Source organism: Lipotes vexillifer, unplaced genomic scaffold (assembly GCF_000442215.2).
Source record: "Lipotes vexillifer unplaced genomic scaffold, Lipotes_vexillifer_v1.1 scaffold408, whole genome shotgun sequence".
NCBI classification, from domain to species: Eukaryota; Metazoa; Chordata; class Mammalia; order Artiodactyla; family Lipotidae; genus Lipotes; species Lipotes vexillifer.
The window spans coordinates 2,297,989-2,309,135 of record NW_006787469.1 but is presented as its reverse complement, the minus strand read 5'-3'; the positions used below and the strand labels follow the sequence as shown (position 1 = coordinate 2,309,135).

Genomic DNA, 11,147 nt, shown 5'->3' with positions numbered 1-11,147 from the left:
TACAGAATCAGAGACCACAGCACCAGTTAACTAGGCCGTATCTGCCCCTCCATCAACCCACGTGGGAACATACGGTTTTATTTTATTCACCACCATGCACAGTGCCTGAAGCATGGCAGGGGCTCAACAAACATTGGTTAGATGAATGAACCTGTGCCTTAAATAGCCCACTGGGTTCAAGTAGACAGCCCTCCCACGAGCCTAAGATTGCGATGACAGTGTCCTGTCTTGAATCTTATAACTGAGGTAGGGCCAAAGCTGTTTGGGATAGTTTGGAATTTTCAGGAAAATATCAGCTGTTTTATGTGGCTGGAGCTGTTCCCAGCGTTGGGGGACTCATTCCAAGGCAGGGCCAGGGATTGGCTCCAGGGCATCTTCCCTCTTCCAGCAATAGTCCTGGTGGGCAGGCCTGCCTGAGAGGGACACACCTCGGCAACGGCTGGTAGGACGTTTGTTTACTTGCTGTGCCTACATCCAGAGCCTATTTCTGGAGCAGGTACTGGATGCAAGCCTGTGCCATTCCAGCACTGATCTTGCCAAGCCCTGTGCCAGGAGAGAACAGCGGCAATCACTTACCTTATCTCCCTGGCTCCAACCAGCCTTCTCTGGATATACCTAGTTATTATTGTTTTGCCCTGTTGGGAATTGCCCTTCTCTGGCTCTAAGGTTTAGCAGTAAATATTGCTCCATGTGCTCTAACTTTCTGTCTGTTTCATTAAGGACATGAGGAAGGAAGAAAGTTAGGGGTGCTAAGAAAGGCTCTCTCAACTCATAAATTTTACTGATTTGAGGAAGTCTTAACTGGAGCTCCTTGGGAATTTCCAGGATCAAAGGAAACAGATCAGCATTTTTGGCCAATACAATTTTTCCTATGGTTAGTCCAATTTCTGAAAGGGAACTGGAATACAAAGAGGTCATTTGACTTATGATCCCACAGTAAGCCACAGCACGGATAAAGATAGCACCCAAGACTCTTGGTTTCAAATTTAGTACTACATAAATCGCCTAAGTTAAATTTATATTAAAAAGTTAGCTTTGGGAACTAATATCAAATTTGTTTTTGGTAAATAGAGTTTCACCTTTTTTTAGAGCCATCACTTAAGTTGTCACCTCTAAAGCAATTAAACCATAGTTCTTAAATTCCATATATATGTGTTAGCATATGGTATTTGCCTTTCTCTTTCTGACTTACTTCACTCTGTATGACAGACTCTAGGTCTATCCACCTCATTACATAGGGGTAAGACAGGAATAAAGACACAGACCTACTAGAGAACGGACTTGAGGATATAGGGAGGGGGAAGGGTGAGCTGTGACAAAGCGAGAGAGAGGCATAGACATATATACACTACCAAACGTAAGGTAGGTAGATAGTGGGAAGCAGCCGCATAGCACAGGGAGATCAGCTCAGGTGCTTTGTGACCACCTGGAGGGGTGGGATAGGGAGGGTGGGAGGGAGGGAGACGCAAGAGGGAAGAGATGTGGGAACATATGTATATGTATAACTGATTCACTTTGTTATAAAGCAGAAACTAACACACCATTGTAAAGCAATTATACCCCAATAAAGATGTTAAAAAAAAAAAAAAACATAGTTACGGCCCATTAGACTCCCTTCTGTGGAAGCCTGTCTCTGTAGAGTGAAGTGAGAAGGCAGCAGAGATCTGGGGCCTTCCCCCCAACCCCCGCCCCACCCTGGGTTTTCACTCTGGGCTAAACATCTTTCAGCCCTACAATTCCTTTCCAGTTCCTCTGAATCAACTCCCCACCTTTTCATATTAAGATTTGTTTCTTAGGTCAAAAATGGGAGGTAGGGAAAAGGCAAAGTTGGAATCCTGCCTGAATGACAGAAACGCTGTTTTCTGGTACAGAAACATTCTCTAACCATCCATGATCAGCTGCTCTTTGGGAGAGTATTTTCAGACCTTACTGCTTTGTTTCTTAAATTCTTGTTACTGAGGAAGAATAATTTTGTTTATCATGCAGGGAGAAGGAAAATCTTAGTTGTTTTTTTTTGTTTTTTTGTTTTCCTTTCTAAACCTATCCATCCATCTGAAAGCCATCAGATGGCTCTGTAGGAAGAGTGAGGTTTGGCACCTGAACCCCAGGCAGAATCCCTTGCAAGCTTAGTCCAGGGCTGGATGACTGTCAGTGTCTGGCTTGCTCAAAGTGTCTGGGGAACAGAGGGTCACTCTCTCTGTCAAAGGCATCCTACTAATAAAAAGCAGTAAGAATAAAGCTAACACCAGTAGTCAATGGCAAAACAAAAAGGAAAACCCATCTGGAAATTACGACAAAAATATTCATATAATTAAGCAAGTATATAGAATCACCTGGTTGGTTCCCATCCTTTTGGACAAGGCAAAATTTCTCAATCTACTTGATTTAGAAATGAGCAAATGTTCTCTGAAGGTTTTTATGGCCACCTGTTCATCATTAGGGATTTGGAACCTATTACCCAGAAAGACGCTCCACTGGAGCCATGACCTCAGAATCCCACCCTCAGGGCACCGAGGTTTGGCTTGTCAGAGGGCACATGTTAAAAACAGGAATCTGGCAAAGATTACCAGCTCTCCTGCGTTGACATGCATTTGTCTTTACCTCCTGACTGCCTGGGAGTGTCTCTCTGAGAGGAATCAGGTTAATAGCACCACACACAGCTAGTCTGATGAGAAAAGTTTTATGTGGACAATACCAACTGAACAAGAACACCATAAACAAGGTAGGAAGCATAGGCTTAGCCAGGAAAGCTGCCACAAGGAGTAGGTGTGGAATTATTCAGGAGTGGTTTCAAATACCAATACCATAAACACAAGTCTAATTTGGAACCTGGCTCTTTTTAAGTGCCAGAGGAAGTCAGGGGAGAAACCATGCATGAAATAAAAAATATACACGTATACACAGAAACACCTATATTTTCACACTTCTTTCGTTCATTTTCCCCACAAGAAACAAATCAGACGAAGGAAAAGCCCAGCCTCTTTTTCCTAAAGTCCCTATATTTATTATGGACTTGTTAGAGAAGCCTCAGATGGGTCTTGGATTCAAGGAAGCAGACTTCACTCTCTTCGGTGCCACGCATCCCTGACAATTTACCAAGGGAACGCTTGAAACACAGGCAGGAACATCCAGAAGAGGCGAGAAAAAATATGGCTTCACTTAACTTATACATTATACACAAGGGTATCAGTTTCTCCAAATACTTTCACACTTGGTCCTTCACTAGGTTCTTAGCAGACTTCTCACCTGCAGCAACAGAGCTCAGACAAGCTGTGAGACAGAGAGGAAGGCGGTATTTTGATCCAGCACACACTGGGTCAGTCACTTTACCCAAGACAGTCACACGTGCCAGCCCCCAGCAAGTCCTCAGGGGCCCGCAGCTGCTTGCTTGGTGGAGTGGAAGGCTGGGCTTTTTCCCTCCCTAGATTTCTCCTTGCTGCTGCCACTGCCGAGCTCTCTGCTGTTCCCTCCGGACCCAAGACAGCTGCTGGGCGTGTGTGTGTGTGTGTGTGTGTGTGTGTGTGTGTGTGTGTAATTTATTGTTCCCAAGATAGCTGCTGGGCGTGTGTGTGTGTGTAATTTATTGTTCCACTGCTGCTGGCTCGTCCCCGGGCGCTGGCTTCTCAACCTGTGACTCTGGAGGAATCAGATACTGGACCTCCTCCGTACTGATGGCTACTTTATCTGGCTGGAGCCACCTCTTGAAATGTTCCAAGGTGCTAGGAAAGAGCAGGAGAAAAGGGTGGCTGCATCAGACCTCACTGATTAATTACTTAATGATTATCTCAGTTACTCAAAGACTGCCTTCCCACCCACCACCAATTTCTTTCTATAATTGTTTTTCACTGCTAACATGGGGAGCACAGATACTCCTCTGACAGCTGTGCATCCTGACAGCTCCGTGGCATAATTTACCCCCTAGTGGGCACTTGGGTAACAAGCAGCACCAGGCTGCAGAGTCTCTGAAGGCTTGATGAGAACAGCTAAAGAGCTTATGCCTCAGTCCCGTCTTTTTTTCCTCAAAACTGGAGAGAAGAGAAATTGTCAAGGGGAGGAAACATTCAAATAAATACCAAATTATTAGTGAGGCAGAAACCTGAGCATCTTGAAATCTCTTATACCTGAAGCAGTCTGAGGCTCAATTATACTTATAGCACTTAGTTGTACTAAACACAATTTTTCGTGTGTTTTTGTTTGTTTAGTTCTTTCTACAGCAAGATGCCAAACATCTGAGTAGCAATGTCTCCCACAAAGGAATGGCCATTATGCCAGGGGGCTCTTTTTTGTTTGGATCTGTGGGGAGGGGGAAGTGTCCCCCTCCCACCTTCCTTGAGTACCCAGGATCCTCCACCCTAAAGCTAGTAGACATCCATGGTAAATTGCAAATGACTAGGAATAATATAAACCTCATTCTGTGCTCTTCAATAGCAAAAAATCGTAAGCCAAGAAATAAGGCCATAACCAGCAGATTTTAGACACCTAAAATGAGGGAATCATGTTGTGGACAGTAGGATTTCCCAGCCCACTGCTCCCTTGCCAAAAGCATGCCATAAGGAGGGTCACACATCTGGCCTTCACATACGTGAAGAACCACACAATTCCACTACAAAATGGACTGTGTTTAAAACATAAACTTTGAAGTTTGAAAACAAATGCACATCTACTGTTTCCTGGCGCTTGTTCTGAACACTGATAGAAAGAAGCATTCCCACAGATGTAGGCTCAGGGCAACAGGTGCCCACAGCTCAACAGGTGCCCATAGCTCAGGGGACTAAGGTGCTATGTGGGCATTTAATCTTCATCTACCATACTTTTCATTAAATTGTTTCAATTATTTCTATAAGGAAGGGAAAACCACATTATTTTAGGTATTAATAAATACACAGAAACATAAACTTGAGTCTTGGTGCTGATCTGATTTCTGAGAAGAATTCCTATTTGAGAATTATGCAGGAGAAAGTTGTCTTTTCTTCTCAGAACTGGAGAGGAAGGAAATATTCAAGAGGAGAGAATATAATACCAAATTATTAGTGGCTCAGAAATCTGTGCATCTTCATCTTTTGTGTTTGGGGCAGTTTAAGGCTCAATTAGGAAAAGAAAAGAGTAAAATGTATATTATTTTCTGAACCCTCAGAGGGAAGTTGACCTGACCTTAGATGCCACACTGATTTCTGAAGGATCTGGGGGCACACTGATGCAATATTTGAGATAATGTAAGTGCAAATACTTTGCAAATTAAAAAATAAAATGTAACCATGAAGTTCTATTCACATACTGTCCATGATTTCAGCAGCAGTATCTTCATCTGATACCATGGGACTCTCAAAATCAGTGTTAATGCTATGATGTAAACTTAGGTTAAGTCATATTCTCCTAAGACCTTGTGTTAAAATTCAGGTTTTTATTTCCCTCACTGATTTTCATTTTGAATAATTTCTTACTGAATTTTAAAATTCTGTTAGGAAGAATAATATTAAGAATAGCTAACACACAGTACTGACCCTGTGCCAGGCACTGTTCTAAGTGCTTTATACACAGTAACTCATTTAATGCTCATAACAACCCTATAAGGTAAGAGGTGCTACTCCTGCTTTACAGAGCAGGAAGCTGAGGCACACACAGGTTACTCACCCAGAAACATACAACCAGTAAGTGGCAGAGCTCCTGTCCCCGGTGTCAAGCACCATCCTGCTCTTTGTGGCAGAATGCCCCCTCCTCCTTTCTGCATCCAGCCCATCTGCAGATACTCTTCTCCTTTGGTACAAAACCAGACCCCAGAGGGAGTTCAATGGTCTTTCAACTCCTAAAGCAGATGAGTCACTTCCGCTCATCTGGCTCTTTTCCTATGGTGCCTCATTTTGTTAGGTATGTCTACATATATATTTGTCAGCTCTCCCCACCTAGTTCTGAGGACCAAAAAAAGGCTCTAAAACGTCCTTATATCTCCCCTCCATGCCTATGACATCAAGCGCAGTGCCTTCAGAGTAGATTAAGAAATTCATTCATTTGGTCTACACAAATTTGAGTGTCTACTCAAATTTGACAGAAATATGACAGAAACTCTGTAAGGCAGTGGAGATTCATAGGTAAGAAGACTTGGTTCCAGTTGTTGATTGATTACTACTTTCTCAAGCACAATGTGTACTTAAAAATGAAGACAATAGTTTATTCTCAACTCTGCTCAACCTGTGATCAAGATGTAGGTTGGGGGGGGGGCTTCCCTGGTGGCACAGTGGTTAAGAATCCTCCTGCCAACGCAGGGTACACGGGTTCGAGCCCTGGTCCGGGAAGATCCCACACGCCGCAGAGCAACTAAGCCCATGCGCCACAACTACTGAGCCTGCGCTCTAGAGCATGCGAGCCACAACTGCTGAGCCCGCATGCCACAACTACTGAAGCCTGCACAGCTAGAGCCCGTGCTCCGCAACAAGAGAAGCCGCAATGAGAAGTCCGCACACGGCAACAAAGAGTAGCCCCTGCTCGCCACAACTAGATAAAGCCCACATGCAGCAATGAAGACCCAATGCAGCCAAAAAAAAAAAAAAAAAAAAGATGTAGGTGGGGAATTTGCTTTTTGGCAAAAATACTCATTCCCAAAAATCTGCAACTGGACTAAGCCAATAAAGCAACCTTACAAAGGATGATTTTAGCTCAGAAAAGCTGATGTTGATATCAACTTATATCTGGACTCAGATGTCGCTCTCCCTGACTTCTTTAGAGGAAGAGAAATGCTTTCAGTGAAATAGACCGTCACCAGGAGCTGGACTGAGAATCAATTACCTCTCATCAGAATCGAGTCCATCCACAAAGAATTCCGATGCTAACTTCTCCTGGAGGAACCGATCCCAGCATTCCTTCTTTGCTTGGGCCAGGGTTCGAAGCATGTCCTTGGAAGTCACTTCCTGATGTAAACCTTTGATTCTTCTCAGTTTCTTCTCTAAAGAGAGAGGAAGTTGAACTTAACAAGGAAAGTGAGTATGAAACAAAACTAATCTAAAATGCAAAAATGCCAGACTTCCCTCGAGGTCCAGTGGTTGAGACTCTGTGCTTCCACTGCAGGGGGCACGGGTTCAATCCCTAGTTGGGGAACCAGGATTCCGCATGCCACACAGTGCGGCCAAACAAAACAAAACAAAACAAAAATGCAATGTCAACTTAAAAATTCTCTCACTGATGAGTACAAGCACACTCCCTGAAAAAGAGCTCATTTTTTTAAGGAGGACAAACGTACATTTTTCTTTTTCCATCCCAATGCCTTCTCTCTGCATTATATCAAATAACTGTTTAATTGTTTAACCCCAGAAAAGGGGTTTATAGGTTCTCATAAATAAATTGATGGCATGGTTTCTTTGAAATCACAGAAGCCCAGCAGGTATCTCTCTAAGAAATGCTTTTTTCCCTGGCTTGACATTTGTATACTATTTTCTTTTTTCAACTCCTGAAAATAGTCTCTTGGAGGAGTAAACGGTTTTTTTGTTACAGTGTCATAAAGTGGTTTCCAAACCTCATGAGAAAGAATTAGATAAAATGAAGAGAGATTCGATGGTTCATTAGACACAAAAATTGACTTGATGGGGGCTTCCCTGGTAGCGCAGTGGCTGAGAGTCCACCTGCCGATGCAGGGGACACGGGTTCGTGCCCCGGTCCGGGAAGATCCCGCATGCCGTGGAGCGGCTGGGCCCGTGAGCCATGGCCGCTGAGCCTGCACGTCCGGAGCCTGTGCTCCGCAACGGGAGAGGCCACAACAGTGAGAGGCCTGCGTACCGCAAAAAATTTAAAAAAAAAAAAAAATTGACTTTATGAGAACTCAATAATAGGAGACCTTTAAGATCTCTATATGTGATTAAGTTCTTGATTAAAGAAAAGGAATCTCCCAACATTTTTTTTTGAAGGTTGTTCTGCTTGTGGCCTGGATGCTGGAGCCTAACAAAAACAAACAGCGTGTAATCCCTGTGAGAGCGGTCCATTATGGCTTCCTGGTGATACATGGTTAGTTACTCTTCTTTGCATTTTAAGTGTAACTGATGAACAGATAGCCCCTTTAAAAGAATACAAGTAAGGGTATCACCATTTGCCTTCTGCCTTGATTTAGTCTTGCCTCCAACTATAATAAATAGGTAAATGATGACTTTTTGGAGGGGAGGGGTGGACATCAAGCCCACCAATAGAAACTTTATGATTTGCAATCTTGTTTTCATTTCTAAACAAGCTGCATCAGCTGGAACCCACTGATCAAAACTAACACCTTTTGTTGCTACAAGTTACCACCAAAAGCTCACCCATGTAAAAAAAAAAAAAAAAACTACAGTTGATAAATGTTAAATATTTGAGGAGTTTTTTTCTCCTGGAGGATGGGTAAAGGATTATGTATATCTCAGGTTGAACTGGCTAAAAGTTTTTAATTGTTGCCCTTAGTGGATTCTTTGATATAAGTTTATTTGGCAATAAAAACAGTCTTTATGTTGTCAGGCCTTGATTGTCAAGGTGGGAGGTAGTCTTTTGGGCTGGAAAAGGTCTTCCCCTTTCTGAGGGTGCTGAGTCCCTGATCAGACGTGATCAGGCAGAAATAGGTGCCTTGCATCCTCCAAACCCGCTTGCCATTATCTTCCAGACTCTGCCATAGGCAACAGGAATCCCTCTTATTTTCTTCAGGAGAGGACATTTTAATCATCATCTTAACTGATTTTAGAAAAGATCAGTGGAGTTTTAACTTTCTGAACCAGTCTTCACCAATCAAAAACATCACTGAATCCATGACAGTTTCTTATATGCCCTGGGCACAGAGCACCAACAAGCCGAAGGATCTGGTTCTTCAGCTTCCTAAGACTGTGGCTTCTCCTTATCATCATTAAACAGATATTCTGACTACAACAGAACTGGTAACCTCCTCAGCCATTGCTGCAAGTATTACTATACTATCTCTGGTGGCTTCCCAACAAATTTCATATTACACCCTCATCTTTCTCATTAGCCATCATTCCACCTGTGTTTTTCTCATATTCTTTTTCCTCCAGTACATCATTAACCAAATTCCTTCTATTTTTCCAAGAAATTTCTTAGCAATCATGTAAACTCTATTCTGACTCTTCTTTCTGTCCTTCCTCAAATGCTTCTTCTTCCTGAATTGCCTTTCCTTCCTCAAATAATTATTCTCAGGTTTGGTTTTGTGACATATTGATGCATCTCATGGATGTCTAATAATAAAGGTTAACACAATTCTGAAGATTGGCGATCACTGCCAAAGACTGATATTTGTCTTTCCCCTAGCACGGGACAATCTGAATCTCTTTCCTGTGTTAGGAGTCTCTCTAAATACTTAAGGAAGGCCACAGGACAGGGCAGTGAAGATGTGTTCAGGAAATATTTAAAAACTAAAATGGCTAACAAGAGGCAGAATGAATTTTATGTCAATATACTCCCATCCTAACCATCAATCTATTAAATATAAGTTTCTCAAACTGTAGCATCATAAATCCACATGTAGCTCTGGGACCATGACCTTCCTCTTTCCGGATGCATAAGGTATGACACTTTGGGGTTATCTGAATACATGGGCCACCAAGAGTGAACAAGAGTGTCCTACAGAATGCCAATAAATAAAGCAGAATTGAGATGAAACAGTCAGAGGCAGGAGATGACAAAGACTGTTAAGGGATGTACAAGGAAAAGGGGGCTCCTTCCCAACAACCAACCTGAAACACCCCCTAGAATTACATCTGACAGATACATGTGGTAAGGACAAAAAAACAAACAAAAAAACAAACTGAGAATAGAAAACCAGGTTTGATGTAACAGAACTTCAACATGCTTCCTTAAAACCACCAGCTTCTGATTAAAAAAAAAAAGCCATCTAACTTACCTAGAGATGCTAAATACACTTCTGAATCCTGCAGGGGAGCCCAAGGCTTTACAGCTGGCTGCACAGCAAAGTCTGGGGCCTCCCTCTGGCCTGTGCCTGCAGGGTAAGAATCCATAAAGGAGTCTGAGAAAGCATTGCTGGCACTATCCTCTTGGTCAGGATGTGGCAGACAGGAACAGATTTCAGCCCAAAGATCCGGGCCAGATCTTGTAGTTGTAGAGTCAACGTTCTCAAACATTTTCATTTGGAATCTGAGCTGAAAAAACAGAAGCTCAAGTGAATAAGGACTGACTTAGGAAGGAAGGTAATAGCCTTTTATCAAGTTTCTCTTAACAAAATTTAGAATGTTTTCTATTACATTCCTATGTTATAGAGAAAAAGATGACCAAAGGGTAATTAGGTTCCTCTTCTGGCTCTGCACTCAGGTTGTTTTCATAATGAAGTTTGTCTTTTAAAATGGAATTCCTTTTTTTATTAATTAATTTTTGGCTGTGTTGGGTCTTCGTTGCTGCACATGGGCTTTCTCTAGTTGCGGCAAGCGGGGGCTATCGTTGCAGTGCGCGGGCTTCTCATTGCGGTGGCTTCTCTTGTTGCGGAGCACGGGCTCTGGGCGCGTGGGCTTCAGTGGTTGTGACACGTGGGCTCAGTAGTTGTGGCTGGTGGGCTCTAGAGCACAGGCTCAGTAGTTGTGGCGCACAGGCTTAGTTGCTCTGCAGCATGTGGGATCTTCCCGGACATGGGCTCGAACCTGTGTCCCCTGCATTGGCAGGCAGATTCTTAATCTCTGCGCCACCAGGGAAGTCCCTTAAAATGGAATTTCTATAAGCCAGACACAAAAGGACAAATATTGAATGATTCCACTTATATGAGGTCTATGCAGTCAAATTCATAGAGACAGAAAATACAATGGTGGTTGGAGGCAGGAATGGTAATGGGAGTTACTGTTTAATGGGTACAGAGTTTCGGTTTGGGAAGTTCTAGAAATAGATGGTCGGAATGGTTGTACAATAATGTGAATGCCACTTAACAGTACATCTATAATGGTTAAAATGGTAAAATTTATGTTATGGATGTTTTAACACATATACGCACACACACACAGAGGAATTTCTAGGACATTTCCAGTGAGGACAACCATTCTGCACTTTTCTCCAAAGATCTCCAAAATGCAACCACTCTGTCCTCTGCCAATTAAATTCTGTTTTCAGTAGGATACAGACTAAAGGCCCTGCACAGTTCCATATACAGTACACCAGGATAATAAAAATGCTGCTTGGTGAAAACTGTC

General features: G+C 42.9%; 1 protein-coding gene across 1 annotated transcript; it reads right to left on the bottom strand.

The window, feature by feature from the left end:
• Window positions 1-3,580: 3,580 nt before the first annotated feature.
• Window positions 3,581-10,109, bottom strand: CCDC32 (coiled-coil domain containing 32). Its single transcript, XM_007460176.1, has 3 exons — window positions 9,860-10,109; window positions 6,781-6,937; window positions 3,581-3,719 (listed from the first exon to the last, which is right to left on the bottom strand). Exons 1-3 carry the CDS (start codon window positions 10,101-10,103, stop codon window positions 3,581-3,583), a joined length of 540 nt encoding a protein of 179 aa, XP_007460238.1. The 5' UTR covers window positions 10,104-10,109.
• Between the last annotated feature and the right edge of the window lie 1,038 nt (window positions 10,110-11,147).